General features: G+C 37.1%; 4 protein-coding genes across 6 annotated transcripts in view; 3 read left to right on the forward strand and 1 right to left on the reverse strand.

Annotated features, from left to right (window-relative positions):
• LOC107616826 (putative methyltransferase C9orf114) overlaps positions 1–15,418 on the forward strand; it is an 18,883-nt gene that overhangs the window by 2,464 nt on the left and 1,001 nt on the right. Inside the window, exons 8-11 of one of the 2 annotated variants that reach the window (XR_001614657.2) lie at positions 93–172; positions 350–419; positions 533–610; positions 708–894. Coding sequence is in view for 1 of the 2 variants with exons in the window: in XM_016318742.2 (XP_016174228.1) it covers positions 93–172; positions 350–419; positions 533–610; positions 708–770 (291 nt within the window). In the remaining variant the exon portion in view is untranslated. Of the gene's footprint in view, positions 1–92; positions 173–349; positions 420–532; positions 611–707; positions 1,086–15,418 lie in introns of those variants that run through there. The other variant, XM_016318742.2, reaches the window with a different exon arrangement.
• On the forward strand, positions 1,853–6,380 carry LOC107616118 (pentatricopeptide repeat-containing protein At5g50280, chloroplastic). 2 transcript variants are annotated; one of them, XM_021111205.1, is made up of 3 exons: positions 1,853–2,232; positions 2,992–3,972; positions 4,652–6,380. In XM_021111205.1, exons 2-3 carry the CDS (start codon positions 3,155–3,157, stop codon positions 5,958–5,960), a joined length of 2,127 nt encoding a protein of 708 aa, XP_020966864.1. In that variant the 5' UTR covers positions 1,853–2,232; positions 2,992–3,154; the 3' UTR covers positions 5,961–6,380. The 2 variants fall into 2 exon arrangements, with proteins under 2 accessions (XP_020966864.1, XP_016173603.1); XM_016318117.2 differs by having other exon boundaries at positions 3,073–3,972.
• Positions 7,303–12,617, reverse strand: LOC107616117 (protein root UVB sensitive 3). The gene is made up of 13 exons (XM_021112101.1): positions 12,337–12,617; positions 12,208–12,265; positions 12,040–12,099; positions 11,923–11,961; positions 11,774–11,836; positions 11,614–11,670; positions 11,360–11,491; positions 10,239–10,368; positions 9,571–9,663; positions 9,239–9,377; positions 8,629–8,669; positions 8,348–8,535; positions 7,303–8,014 (listed from the first exon to the last, which is right to left on the reverse strand). The coding sequence occupies exons 1-13, from the start codon at positions 12,459–12,461 to the stop codon at positions 7,919–7,921; spliced, it is 1,221 nt and encodes a 406-aa protein (XP_020967760.1). The 5' UTR covers positions 12,462–12,617; the 3' UTR covers positions 7,303–7,918.
• LOC107616116 (protein FAR-RED IMPAIRED RESPONSE 1-like) overlaps positions 14,532–15,418 on the forward strand; it is a 1,646-nt gene continuing 759 nt past the window's right edge. The window contains exons 1-2 of the mRNA XM_016318114.1: positions 14,532–14,773; positions 14,859–15,386. Coding sequence (XP_016173600.1) covers positions 14,532–14,773; positions 14,859–15,386 — 770 coding nt within the window. The remainder of the gene's footprint in view (positions 14,774–14,858; positions 15,387–15,418) is intronic.

Raw genomic sequence — 15,418 nt, forward strand, 5'->3', positions numbered from 1 at the left:
GTCCCCTTCCTTTCTTTCCTTCTCTCTCCCTCTCCTCTGTATTATATGAGCATACAACCCCCCTTTCTTCTAATGAATTGTTATCGTGACAGGGTGGCTATGATTATATAATAGGTACCTCTGAGCATGGTCAAATTATTAAGTCTCATGAGCTTGAAATACCTTCTTTCAGGTATACTTCTGTTATAGCATAAGCTTTAAGTTAACATGGCTTATTAATTCTAACTTCTAAGAGTTGGGTATGAAAAGCCATTGCTTTTCTTATCGTTATTGTTGTTTATGATCCAAATTAAGCTTTTGAATATGATTTATTAACTTCATTCTTTTTCTTCTTACACCATATTGTTAGACATTTGTTGATTGCCTTTGGTGGATTGGCTGGGCTGGAAGAGAGTATTGAAGAAGATGATAACTTGAAGGTACTGTTCAATTACTATTTTGTACATTGTGCTTACTCTTGAGACTACTGCCAATCAAATATTTGATCAATTTTGCCATAAATCTTTGAATACAAGCCCTTTTCCTGTTACAGGGGAAAAATGCAGGGGATGCATTTAATGTATACTTAAATACATGTCCACATCAGGGAAGTAGGACAATTCGAACTGAGGTGATTTCTAATTTTCCTCTAATCTGTTTGTTGGATTAATCAAATTCTTTTCTATCCGCTTGAATCATTGCTTAATGAACATCTTTTTCTTGAATAGGAAGCAATTCTTATCTCTCTTCAATACTTCCAAGAACCAATTAGTAGAGCATTGCAGAGTTAAATATTGTGGCGTCTAGAATTCATGTAGCGCGATCAACAGCGACAGTTGCTTCCACATCAGTATTTTTATGTTTTCAGCTCATCCTTCAGACTGTGGCTGCAATGTTGCAAGATAGAATGAATACGTTTGTTTTTTTTTGTTAGTCATTGGTGCTTTCTAAGGAATATAAATAAAAGGCTTTGCTATAGAAAATTTTCGAACCCAAAAATTATAAAAACTGCCTTTATGCTGATACAACGAAATGTAAATAATGTCGACGACTGATTGTTAAAATTTGAGGTACGTGGTAGTATATTCGATTTCGCATGGATGACATAGGCGGCTCATCTTTGTTTTGTTTACCGTTATTTTTGTTTTGCTTTCTTTTCGTTTCTTATTAACCTTTGCTCACCAAAAAATACAAACTTTATCCATGGTTGCTCCCTCTTTAGACTCTCTGCTGCTTTCATAGTTATCAAATCCAACTCGATTTGGCCAGTTCAACTGAAAATTCAGTTATCTAATTATTTGGCCAGACTAAGTCACTCTTCAAACTGTCCAAACATCAGACCAGATAAAAACCGATTTTGACCCGTGAGGTTTTCTTAATCAAACCGATGACCCGGCCAGTTTAGGTAATTCGGACCGCATCATGCATTTTTTTTTAGAAAAGAATAAATAGGTTATTGACCTTTTGATTCGCAGGCATTTAAGTTTTCGATGATTTGAAAATACTTTTAAATCTCTATTCTTTTCAAAACTAGGACATATCGATCTCTCATGTTTGCTTGGGTCTATTAGACTCAACGAAAAAATTAAACGTGATTCTGTTGTACTAATCTAGTTGATATGGATGTACATGTGAAAGAGTTTTTAAAATTGGTCAAATTAAACTCAAAAGAGTTTTTAAAATTGGTCAAATTAAACTCAAAGATGGATATGTCTAGATTTTGAAAATGACAGGAGACTTAAATGTATTTTTAAATCCTCAATAACTTAAATATATGCAGATTAAAAAGTCAAGAATTAATTTATCTTTTCTTTTTTAATATTTTGTAAACGACGCCGTTTCACTTCAGCAAAAGTTCAAACGCTTTTGCCCTAGGCCTACCTTCTTTGTGTGGTCACTCTCTGCTTAAGCCTGAAGCTTGAGCTCACTCACCTCTCTCACTGGCTCTCGCACTCAAGCTCTCTCCCTCTCTCGTCTCCGGTCTCCCATCAAGCTCGTCGTCGGTCTCTGTGTTGTCAATCGTCACCCTCTCGCACTGGGTCGCGCTCGCGTCCCTTCCCTGCGCTCGTCGTCGCCAGCAGCAGAAGCAGCAGGTCCCGTCTGGTCGTCTTCGTCGCTCACCGTCTCGCACTCAGTCGCGCGCCTTCCTTCCGCTCTCGGCGTCAGAGGCAGAAGCAGAAGGTCCTGGGGCTGGTCGTCGTTGTCGTCTTCTGTCTCGCCGTCAGCTTCTTTCGTGCAACCCAAACCGATTTGGTGAGTTCCAACAAATTCCCCCGTTCTCTGTTTCAGTTTGTTGCTGTAATTCATCACTGCACTTTGATTTTGTTGCTGAAAGGTGTATTTATTGCTGAAAATATCACTGAACTAGTTTTTTCCTTAAAAGATCATCACTGACAATAATTTGTTACCTTGAATAATATGTTGAAAATATTACTGAGCTAGTTTTTGTTGTTGCTGAAAATCATCACTAAGTTAAATTTGTTAGTGATTGAACCTTGAATTTGTTGCCGTCTTGCTGAATAATCACTTAGTTAAATTTTTGTTAGTGATTGAAGCCTGAATTTGTTAGGGATTGAACCTTGAATTTGTTGTTAAAAATCATTAGAGTTAAATGTTACTGATTATCATGAACCTTGAACTGACTTGCTGAAATAATCACTTTGCTAAAGTTTTTTCTTTGAAAATCATCATTAAGTTGAATTTGTTGTTGAAAATTGTTCTGAGATGAATTTTTCTATTTTATTTTGGGGATAGAATTTTAATTTGAAAATGTCTTCATCACAAACACCATTAGAAACCGGTTGTGTTATCTTGTGTTCTCTCTTGTTCATTTAAATTGAGAAATTATTTTGTATTAGTGACGAATTTATTATTATTTTTTTGCATAAGCAGTTATGTCTAATACTTGATTTTTACTAATATGTTTGTGAAGAGATGTATTTTAACTTTTAATTTTATTTTTATAATTTTACATATTTATTTAATTATGACCGGTTCAACCGGGTGAATCAGTGACCCACCGGTTGAACCAGTGACCCAGTTGTATGACCAGGTCAACTACCGGTCCGGTTCTGACCTGCTTCTGTTTGGCAGTGGCCTTTACTCGTCGCTGTGCTTTACCGCCGCCGTGGCCTCTCTCTTGGTTGCAGCCAGCGCTGCCATCCCAAGCACCGCGATGTCTCCTCCTTCTCTTTCCAAACCCTCCTTTCTCATTCAACCCTCCAATATCCCAACAACCTCACTCTCCCTCTCCGCTTCTTCTTCCTACGATGCACCAATCTCTACACCAACCCCCATTTTCCTCCCTTATCTCCAACAGCAAGAGGAAGATGTTGAGGCTATAGAAATAATACATGAAGAACAAAAAGAAGCACAAGAAGAAGAGCAACCCTGTGACCCAATCTATAAATTCTTCAAAGAAAGGACTTTGGTTCCTTCACAAGACCCTCTAACTCAAGGCAAATTGACCCTCCAGAAGAACCGTCGAATTTCTTGGCACCTTGCTGTGGATACCGCCCTTGACTCTGATGAACAACAAGAGGAAGAAATTGAGATGGGTTTGGACCAAGTTCCATTTAGTATTGAGGAAGAAGAAGGTGAAGACAACAAAATCGAGTGGAAGAAGGAACTCCCACAGGGCATTGTTGGAGAAATTGTTCATCTGGCAAGGAACCTCCCTGAGAATTTGACACTTGAAGAGGCTTTGGACAAAGGCTTTGAGGGGAGGGTCAGTGAGGAAGATTGCTGGGAGGTTCTTGAAGTTCTTGAGGAGGAGAAGCTTATATTATGTTGCTTGTACTTCTTTCAGTGGATGAGGTCTCAGGAGCCTTCGCTTGTTACACCGCGCTCGTGTACTGTGTTGTTCCCGGCATTGGGGCGGGCGAGGATGGGTGATAAGTTGATGGTTTTGTTCAGGAACTTGCCATCCACAACGGAGTTCAAAGATGTTCATGTTTATAATGCTGCAATTTCAGGCCTTCTGGATGGTGGCAGGTGCATAATTCTTGACCTTTTTTTAATGTAATTTGTTTGTCGCTCAGGAAGATTAGTGTATGTAAAAAAGATGCAAATCAAATACTTGTTATTCTTGCTTATATTGAAAATTAGACGCTTGTTGTTTTGAGTATGGATGGGGTAGACACATATATGACATGACAGCAATGTGGTGACATTTAATCCTTGTAGCCGCCTCCACTCAGTGGGATAAGGTTTTGTTGCTGATATTTCACCTTTTGAAGCATAATGATCAATATTGTTAGTATGTATTACATTAGAAATGACTTAATGCAGCATCTTTGAGCTGCAATTCTGGCAAAATATATTGTTTTCTTATAGTTTTTATTTTTTATTTTTTTTAAAATGTTTCTGTATTTTAATATGGGTTCTTGAAATTGCTCGAAATAAAATTTATGAAACTTTTTTTCTTTGTTTGATCATTACCTTGATGATTCAGCAAGATGTTGGTTATTCCAGTGAGGGCTAAGTGTCTTCATTCCAATTCCGTTTTCCATTTATGGCACGTTGAAGTCCTTTAACCTGTAGGACTGTTCTGTTTTAGCCTCTTAGGTTCATTTCGTTAGTTTGTTATGAAGCAGCCTATAAACAACGATAAACTTTATCGAAACTTTATGACCTTATTGCACAAGAACTAAGATAATCTGACTCTTTTTAGGTATGAAGATGCTTGGAAGGTGTACGAGGTAATGGAAACTGAAAATATTCGACCAGATCATGTTACGTGCTCTATTATGATTGTCCTTATGAGAACACTTGGCCATAGTGCGAAAGATGCATGGCAGTTTTTTGAGAAAATGAACAGAAAAGGGGTCCAATGGTCTGAAGAAGTTTTAGGTGCATTAATAAAGTCATTTTGTGTTGAGGGTCTAGTGAATGAAGCTCTCATCATCCAAATCGAAATGGAGAAGAAAGGGATCTCTCCAAATGCAATTGTGTATAACACTCTGATGGATGCATATTGTAAATCCAATCATGTAGAAGAAGCTGAAGGCCTTTTTGTTGAGATGAAATCTAAAGGGATTAAGCCTACTGAGGCTACCTTCAACATTCTAATGCATGCATACAGCAGAAGAATGCAGCCGAAGATTGTGGAAAAGCTTCTGGAAGAAATGCAGGATGTTGGCTTGAAGCCAAATGTGAAATCATATACTTGTGTAATTAGCGCATATGGGAAGCAGAAAAAGATGTGTGACATGGCCTCCGATGCATTCTTGAAGATGAAGAAAGTTGGCATACAACCCACTTCACATTCTTATACAGCTCTGATACATGCGTATTCAATTAGTGGCTGGCATGAGAAAGCTTATGCTGCATATGAAAGCATGCAAAGGGAAGGAATCAAACCTTCCATAGAAACCTACACTGCTTTACTAGATGCATTTAGGCGTGCCGGCGACACCCAAACTTTGATGAAAATATGGAAGTTGATGATGCTCGACAAAATTGAAGGAACACGTGTTACGTTCAACATTCTTGTTGATGGTTTTGCTAAACAAGGTCGATACATGGAAGCAAGAGATGTCATTTCCGAATTCGGGAAAATGGGATTACACCCAACAGTGATGACATACAATATGCTGATGAATGCATATGCACGAGGAGGGCGACATTCAAAGCTGCCTCAGTTGTTGAAAGAGATGGAAAATCTCAACTTAAAACCAGATTCTGTCACCTATTCGACTATGATATATGCCTATGTTCGCGTCCGAGATTTTAAGCGTGCATTCTTTTACCACAAGCAGATGGTCAAGACTAGGCAGGTACCAGATTTGGCTTCATACCAGAAGCTTCGGTCGATTCTTGATGTAAAAGCTGCAAAGAAGAATAGGAAGGATAGGAGTGCCTTGGTTGGTATAGTTAATAGTAAGATGGGCATCACAAAAGTAAAAAGACAGAAAGATGAGTTTTGGAAGCATAGGAAGAAACATGTAACGAAACGTAGTGCTGATGCTAGTGCCCAGTGAATGTAAGTTCAATTTGACGCTTTTATTTCTCAGAAGGAATGACATTGGAAGCATCTTGAATTCAATTTTAGTCGGTACATGTTATTATCATACATAACCTCTTCAATCAACCATGTTCTTATTTATTCTGGGGGCACCTTTATCGTTTCAGGAAGTTGTATGCCGAAGGGATCTTGTTAAGCAATCACATATTCATCTTGATTTCATACATTTTTTAATGGAAGGGGTTGACAGTTGAGGATATTTTTTATTTTTTTTTTTCAATTTTATTTTTTGAATGTAGGCCACTAATTCGTTAAGCTCTGTTAGAATTCAACTTATAAAAATCCCACGGGAGATATTAGGTTTGGATTCTCTTTGTACAAGACTTGAACTGAAATACTTGATTTAAGGGGTACCAAACGACTTTTTATTTTTGGATTCTCTTTTCCCCAGGTATTCTCTTCTTGATTTCTCTTTCTCGGTCTCTTCTCTTTTCACTTCTATTTCAAGTAATGTCTTTTTCTTGCTCTGTCTCTCTTTATTTTTTTTCTTGGTCATATAATTAGGTATTATTCTGCCTCTCCTCTTGTTGCTTTACTTTTATTTTTATTTTTTTATTAAACAGAATTTTGTTCCTCTTTGTCTATTTTTTTTCGTTTTTATTGTTTTATATGATTTGTCAATCTAAAAATTATATAAGAATAAGACATCTAAAAATTATATAAGAATAAGACCTACCATTTTTTCTTTTGACAGAATCTTAAATTTTTACAATGATACTGTGAATGAATGAATGAAAAAATTGTTTTAGATTTTAATATGTTGAAAAAATTGTAAATTCTATTTGTGTTGTGTTTAATTAGTGCAGAAATTTTTATGCAAATTAGTGTAGAAAAGTTTGATGCAGAATTTGGTTTATGTTAGTGCAGAATTTTGTTTATGTTAGTGCATACTTTTGAACTAAATTAGTTTTTACTTGATGCAAAAAAATTGATATAAAAAATTAGTGACAAACTGCAAGTGACACAGACAATAACAAGAAGTGTACTTGCTTATTACTCAATGCTAATTGCTAAGCATCTATGAATGACTAAAATCTACAGTTGTGAATAATCGAGCCACAATAAAGTATCATACAGCAGTTGAGTCATACTTGAGACACAGGTTTAGTTGAGTCATGATTAGTTCCTATAAATGTCTAATTCCTAATATACACAATGCATATAATCAAATTAATAATAAATATTAATTCTATTTTTCAACACATGACTTGAGTTATATTTTACAACTTCAGGAACTGAGTGAGAGACAAAAAGAGAGGAGGGTATGAGAGCTTGGGATGACATGACTATTGTAGTCATTTTACATAATATTTTTGTCTTGTTTATATCTATCCAAATATAATTCAAGATATTACATTAGTGTCTTGTACATTGTATTCAAACATAATACACAGAATAACTTTTAATATTTTTATTCTATTGTCTCCGTCTCATAATCATATTCTGTCTTGTCAAAAAACACAAACAAATGCAGCCTCAGGAAACATGTATTTTCCGTAAAACAAAAGCTCTATACATAAATATTCATTCATCTATTAAAAGGAGCTCTATACATAAATATTCATCTATTAAAAGGATGCTTTATTTGTTCTAACTTCTTGCTCATACACTGTGCTAACATATACATCTGGAATGTATCATCCGCGTTAGATGCGTCAAACACCATATTTAATGATGGAAGAGTGTATTAGCTCGGAGCCAAAATGAATACACAGATCATTAGGTTGGGTGGAAGGGCAATGCAACCAACTAGTCAAGCTTTCTTTATCTTCATAGCATCACAGCGAAATCATAAATAACTTATAAAAGATCATGCTAACGTTGTCAACCATAACTCAACTCCACTTCAAGCAACTCTCCAGTCCGAAGGTGCTGCTAGTCGCCTTCTCTAGAACAATATTCATGTACTGAAACCTAATCGGCTTTCTTTTCAGATGCTTTATAGATCCAGTTTGCCCTCCATATTATAGGTGATAGAAGCCGTTCTGTTTTCCAGCCTAATGACTTGAGCTGCCCAAAATCAATTTAGTTTAATTCCCGTATCATTAGTGGTAAATGTTAATGGTGAAGTCTGTGGTACCTATGGTTACGGTGACTATAGTGGCTACAATGACTATACAAATGTTAAAATTGAAGTCACCTTTTTTTTTTTTATTTTGATAATACTTTTTTTTTTTAATTAAAAGCGTTGTTAAATAGTAAAACAGCATTACTTTAATTTTAGCAACACCTTTTAAGACACCGAAGCCACCAAAGCCACCATAGCATGCACCAATGTTAATATATCCAGTCGCACTTTCAAAACTAAGAAGCTAAATAGAATTTGACCAGAAGCTTGAATACCTTGTGAATAAACACGTCGTAGTGCTTATCGATCCACATTTGGCTGTCTGAATGCGAAGATTTGCTCTCAGAGACATTCGTTGCAAGAATGAGAGCATGAACAAATGATTTCAGAATGTCAGCAGCATTTGAATCTTTATGCACAATAACATTAACAGTTCCGTTCCTTTCAACTAGTAAGTACTTGGCTATAGGTGAAAATAACAAAAAATGAACTAAGGTTTAAGACATCAAATGGAAAGGTGAAAGTTAGTAGATAAACATTATGAAGAGAGCTCAACCTTTTGCATAGTAAGATGCTGCAGAAAGCAAATGCTCCTTACTGTCATCATTTAACAAAAAGAAAATTCCAAGTAAGGTTTATTAATGAAGTTTTACTGCTATTTCTAACAATAATCGAGAATAAACATGCAGCTTAAGTTTAGACGTAGTACTGATAAATGATAACACATGCTGAGCAAGAATTGACAATTGCTTTCAACTTAGTTAAATGTACCACTCATGTATCGCCACCCAACAGCATAAACTTGCAGGAGAGAAGGATCATATAGTAGAGCTTTTATAACGAAAAGGTTTAAATTCAATTCTTGCTGCACCATATCTTGAAAATAAAAACTACATTTCTTCACAAAGTTCGATGAACTTGTATATTGTCAAGGTTTCAAGTCCAAAAGAAACTGCTTAACATTTTCAAAAAGTTAGAGCTTAACATGGCATGAGTTTACAATGCCATGATTTTGGGCCATTAGAGGTTAGAACAGAAAGTGAACCATTATCTTGAAATAAATAATAAAGCAGTGATCATATGTTAAGGCAGAACCCAGAAGGTTGTTAAAGTATTATTCATGGATTAAGAAACAAAATTTCTCAAAGGATAAGGAAGCCACTCACATTTCCATGTTATCTAATGATGAAACCCTTGTACCTAAATGTACTTTTGTATACAGCAAATCAGCATTCTTTGAGCTCCATACAGTGAGCTTAAGAGGTAAAACATGTTCCTTTGCAGAGACTTGTTCAGGTGACAGAACTGCAAAAGGATTAGAAACATGGATTAATATACATAAGAAAAATGAAATACAGATTAATAATTAATAAGTATGAGTAGTAAATTTAATGCTAAGATTCAATAAATAAATAAACAAATTTTCTGTATAAATAGCTTGACATCAAAGATAAGTTGTAGTTACCATGAAGTAAGATAAAATAAAAGAAGATAATACCTTTGCCTGTCTTCATGAAATGCTGCAAATGAATAGTGGTTCTTTCAGGATTTAATGAGGTCAATGCTAGGCACCGCACAGCTTGGTAGTTCGCTATGAAAAGAGACAAGATTTGGGGCATCAGGTTTCCGTCAATGATTTAGGACATGTATTTAGGGAGGAAATACCTCTTTACAAAGAAGCTATGCATGGAAACGGTATTTATCTACCTTCAGACTATTTGGAACCATTAAGTTGAATATTTTCAACTGTTTGAGAAAGTGATATCCTAAGATCTCAATGTCATGGATTAATTTAAGATTTTAACGCGATCAAAATCCTATTCCTTTTACATTCTATCTCAAACTGCCACTAATATTTGTAAGACTAAAATTATTTTTGGTGTAAAAAAGAAAATATTGTCCAATTTTTTTTCTTTTCTGAAAAGATTGGAGTGCTAATTTTCCCCAAACACGTTGATATTAGAAACTTGAACTCTGACCAACTACAGCACTGTCATCAAGTTAATACTATCAATCTCTAACAGCAGTTACTACTTGATAAGGTCCATAAGCCCAATGTGTTCCTTTCATTTTTTTTTTTTCCTCTCGTTGATTGTGCAACACAAGAACTATGCAAGAGACAAGTGTATCAAATATACATTAAAGATAAAAATGTGTAGGACATACCATACATATGGAACAGGGTTAGGGACAAAAAACAAACCCAAATGGCTAGTGGGTGTCCTATGGTGATGCGAGCAACAAGCATGCCCAATGCCATGCCAATCATTGTGGCCACTGTTTCTTGACTCCCTTCCTATAGAGATGGGATGTTAATACATCAAAACATGATTTAAAAAGAGGGTAAACTACCAAAAATGCACCCGAATTATTTTCGCGTTGACAAAAATGCTCCCGAATTGTGTTATCGACAAAAATGTCCTCAAATTATTTAAAAACGTGACAAAAAATGTCCAACATTAAATATATATTCTCAAAAAATGCTCCCGAATTTTGATGCGGTTTTTTGCAAGCATGATTAGAAAAATGAGAAATGTTTATCCTTAAAATTTTGTGATTTTTCGCTAAGTATATATATTTTTTGGTGACTTTTTTGTCAATAACCAATAATACTTTTAAAAAATGAAAAAAATTTAAAAGTCAAAATTTTTATCCATTTTTCTGTGTGTATTTTCTAAATAGTTATCTAAATATTACTATAAAATTTTGGATCAAATGCATATGTAGTTTGTCCAATACAAAAGTCATTTCCCACTTACATAAAAAATAATATTCATTTTGGGCTTTTTTGTCACATTTTTAAATAATTTGAGGACATTTTTGTCGATAACAAAAATTCGGGAACATTTTTGTTAGCACCAAAATAATCCGGGTGCATTTTTGGTGATTTACCCTAAAACTAAAAGGCTTAGCCAGTAGTTGCCAAGTAAAGGATTCTGTGTAGAATATGTCCTCCTCTGATATTCTTAAATTGTGTTATTGAAAGGTATATGCTTTCTATTCTCCCTTTTTTCACTTGTGTTCAATTTGTAAAATTGAATTCTAACAATAAGCAGAACATACGGGAGCACCTCTCTTGCTCGAGTCTCCAACGAGAAAAGAATAATTCCGTTATGCAAATTCTTATGTCATGTCAATCTAAAATGGCACCGAAGTATTTCTGAATAATTGAAAAATTCTACTCTTTTCCCCATCTCTCTACCAATTTGCAATCTCAGTCCAGGAATCACTATCGCATCAGTGCTCAAATTTAAATAATTAGTATTGGCTTATTTCTGCACATCTCAGAAATGTGTAGAGAAAATGGTTGCATGAAAATTTAAATAAAAAAAAAAAAAATGGTGAAAGAATCTACCAAGATCGTTCATAAGATCTGCAACCAAACGCCACATTTTGGCATTACTATCAAGATTTGATCCCTGCATCATGTGAGTTAAACAGAAATATTGTTAGCCAAAGTGCAAGATACTTCACATGGAGTTATTTCCAGAAATTTCATTTTCAAATTCATACGCTTGAATAAATTACATGAGATGCATACCTGGTAGAATGTGAATAAGATACCTCCAAGCATGCCGGTTAGATCCCTCAAAAACCACTGTAAATAGTTTCAACAATCAAAATCTTCTTATCTCCCATACGCCATTTTACAATTAGCGTTCACTCATTAACCAATCAGACACAACACAAATAGTTGATACCTGAAAAGTGGCACCAATCACAGTAGCTGATTTCTCGCCAACCCCAATAGCACTAAGGAGAGCCTGAAAGGGATAATATTGAACACGGGTAAACCCTAGATATTCACAAAACAATGATTACTACATAAACACAATGAAAAATGAATTACCTGGGTAGACAGCATGGTCCTTGTATAAGTTGAAAGACCCTGCCACAATCAATCAATTGTTAAATCCAAAACAAGAACATTCCTCAATAACATTGTTTTCTGCATTGCATAGTTTACCTGCAATGTATCCCATATTTGAAAGGGAACATAATCTGCAGTCACACTGCTAGGAAAACCCTGTATGCCATGAAGAACAAACAATTAATTACAAAATTTCAGGTTTCCTCTTTTTTTTATTTTATTTTATTTTATTTTATTGAGATGTTAGGAATAGAAAAGGCCTGCCTCAGGAACTAATGCCTGCAATAATCGTCTCCAAAGATGGGTGAAACGGGCACCGGATCTGCGTGAATGAGAGAGAAGCACGAATAAAAGAGGAAAGAGGTGAATTATGATGGTCGAGAAAGAGAGTACCTTTTAAAGGAGACAGAGGAAGAGGAAGCTTGGATGGTGAAAGTCTTAGAGAGCTTGGAGGTGGAAGAGCCATTCCATTCTTCCAAGGTTATGGCCGTATCGTTGGAGTTGGACACTGCTGTCATAGCCACTTTCAGACCTCCTTCTTCTTCACTTCACACTATGCACTTGGAAACTTGTTTTGTAATCCTACAACTGACTTTGACTTTGTTTTGCTTTTAGGCTTGATTTGGTGGTAGAGTTTTGAAAGAGGCGCACCTCGTGTTTTTGGAAAGGTGGAATGTCACGAATTCACGATGAGGTAGACTTCACTTCAAGTTGATAATCAAGAACTGTTAGATGATTTGACTGATTTGACTAAATTTTTATTTAACGATTTTTAACTATCAACTTTACATAAAATTGATTGCATCTGAGTTTTCACCTTTTGAAAATCTATTAATGTTCTGAAAATCGAATCAATTATCGAACAACTCCAGTTATTAATTTACTAATTTTAAAAATTTAACAATTTCAACCAAGAAGATTTATTCATTACTACTACTTTCAAGCTTCAGGCAGAAAGCAGACAGGCATCAAATAAAGAGAGTCCAACTTAGAACATCAAGGGCTTTCCTCTGTAGGGATATCAGATAAGTAGCGCTGCTATGGCATACCCAAAAGCCGAGCGGCGAGTGGAGTGCCACAATCCCATTCATCATTTTGGATCTACATAATCCAAATGCCATAGCACTGGCGACCCGCGTTCCCACCAATCATGGTAAGATGTGACGTTCTGGACTAAAGTGTGATGTGAAGACAATTCTTTCAATAGGCTTCAGTCGACCATTAGCTTAGTGTTTTTCAACCCTGAAGAGAATGAGCAGCTAGCTAACTCGAACTAACCATCATATGGATCCTCAAAAGCATGGCTTGCTTGAATTCTCCGCAGAGAAAGAGGGTATAGTAGGCGAGCGGGTTAGCGAAGACCCCGCGTTTATTTTGATTATTGCATTATTGTCACCTGGCGCGTCGCATATGAGGCTGCATTAATCGGGGATACACGACAGAAGGAATTTGCATAGGTATAATTTTTTGGGTCATATTATTGTTTTTGTAAGGTATAAATGTATAATTTAGTGGCCCCAACCACAAACTATGCCAGTGATGTTAATTTGGACAAGGACATTTTTTCGGTGAAAAAAGTATATTCAAGACCTTGGTGGACCAGGTAATGAAGTCAATTTTCGAAAAAAATTGGGGTTGGTTCACAAATAATCAAGAGTAGCGGTTGGGGATGAAATAAAAAAAGAAAAAAAAATAGGGGGAGGAGACAAGAATCCGATATTAAAGCAAAGTCCCGAACTCCATTAATAGGTGGGTGAAAGCTGTGTTGGAGTCAGTGTGAAGCTTCCTTTGGTCGACCTGCACGGAGACGGCGGTGCACGGCGGAGGAGAACGCGGGATTGAACGGCGTGGAAGCATACATCGAGATCTGGCTGTCTCGAGGTTCAAATAAGGGAAGGAAATGGACCACACTGGGCAACGAGATTCACAGGTACGCTTTGTCGGTGTCAACGAGGTTTTTACCGTCCGATAATGCCGGGGGAGGTATGCGCAGAAATTGATTTCAATTGGGGGGCCCGTGCCTCCCCGTGTCCCCCAATAGTTTTAACCGTTTGATTTTTCGAGGTTGCCGTTTAGAATGGCACATAGCCGAATGAGTTTTAGTTGGATTATTTTAGTATGTCTGGAATTACAGTTGAATGAGTTTTAGTTGGATTATTTTGGATGTCTGGGATTATAGTTGTGTGTTCGTAGTTATGGTTGATAACGCCGATGTTCTGTTCGCTCACTGCGATTTTTTGAACTGTTACAGCCGAATGGGTTTGTGGAGCCAAGCTACGAGTTTTCATCTAATTTTGACCGAGTCCATGCGTCGCAGGTGTGTTTTGTTGCTCATGTTATGAATTTTTGTTTGACTGGTTTATGTTGATGTGGCCCACTGTCTGTTGTCACACATGCCGCATGTTGTTCGTTGCAGGATGCTGATGATGGAATAAGCGGCGAAACCGTGCTGGTAGAGGAAGCAGAAGCGATGGATTCGTCCATCGCAGATGCAAACATAGATGCAGAAGTAGCAGGGGATTGTTGACGGGATAGGGTCCTTTGGCGCAATTGAATTTTCTTCCCTGACAGCCAAGAACGTCCTTACGATGGAGTTCACAAGCCTACAGGCAGCTTATGACTACTACAAGAATACGGTCGCATCAAGGGATTCTCAGTCAGGAGGTCCAAGGTGGGTCGCAGAACAAAGCAGGGGGCGGAGGGCAAAATCATTTGGCAGATATTTGTGTGCTCGAGGGAAGGAGAGCGAGACGGAAATCACATGCAGCGGGAAGACAAGAAGATGGATCCTCGACCGATCACGCGGTGCGGGTGTGAAGCCTGGATTAAGGTCCATGTTGATGATGCCAGCGGGCGATGGTTGTTTAAAAATTCTGCGATAACTATAATCATCCCATGCTGGATGCGAGGTTCAGGGGTCAGTCGCAGTCACACAGAGTAGTCAAGGAAGGCGATTTACACCAAATCAATTCCATGAGAAAATTTGGGATGCGGGTGCCGACAATTTTCCGCGCCTTTGCCAATCAGTTAGGGGGATTCGAGACTGTTGGGTTCGAGATAAAGGACATATATAATGCGATAGAGAAGCAAAGGCGGGCTGGCGCGACAGATGCTGAGGCCGCGTTGAAGTTCTTAGGAACTCTAAAGACCACTGATTCTAGGATGTTCTGGAAGTACTCGCTGGATGTTGACAATAGGCTGGAACATCTCTTCTGGTGCGATGGTACAAGTCGTTATGACTACAGCGTGTTCAGGAATGTCCTGGGATTTGATGCAACGTACGGTCGTAACAAATACAAGTGCCCTTTGGTAATATTCTCAGGGGTGGACCATCATATGAGGACGGTGGTGTTCGGTTGCGCCATCTTGAGCAACGAAAGTGAAGGAAGCTATGTGTGGTTGTTGCGGGCATTTCTTGAGGCAATGAAAGGAAAACAGCCGAAGTTTGTCATCATGGACGGGAACCTCGCCATGA

The sequence above is a fragment of the Arachis ipaensis genome, chromosome B09 (genome assembly GCF_000816755.2).
Source record: "Arachis ipaensis cultivar K30076 chromosome B09, Araip1.1, whole genome shotgun sequence".
Taxonomy (NCBI): Eukaryota; Viridiplantae; Streptophyta; class Magnoliopsida; order Fabales; family Fabaceae; genus Arachis; species Arachis ipaensis.

Excerpts from the sequence above, each read along its gene's own strand:
- LOC107616118 (XM_021111205.1), top strand. The coding sequence starts at position 3,155 with ATGTCTCCTCCTTCTCTTTCCAAACCCTCCTTTCTCATTCAACCCTCC. Across the intron at positions 3,973-4,651 it reads GGCCTTCTGGATGGTGGCAG|GTATGAAGATGCTTGGAAGG; the intron begins GTGCATAATTCT and ends GACTCTTTTTAG.
- LOC107616117 (XM_021112101.1), bottom strand. The coding sequence starts at position 12,461 with ATGACAGCAGTGTCCAACTCCAACGATACGGCCATAACCTTGGAAGAA. Across the intron at positions 10,369-11,359 it reads CCATTTTCTCTACACATTTC|GAAGGGAGTCAAGAAACAGT; the intron begins TGAGATGTGCAG and ends CCATCTCTATAG. Across the intron at positions 9,378-9,570 it reads TTTCATGAAGACAGGCAAAG|TTCTGTCACCTGAACAAGTC; the intron begins GTATTATCTTCT and ends ATCCTTTTGCAG.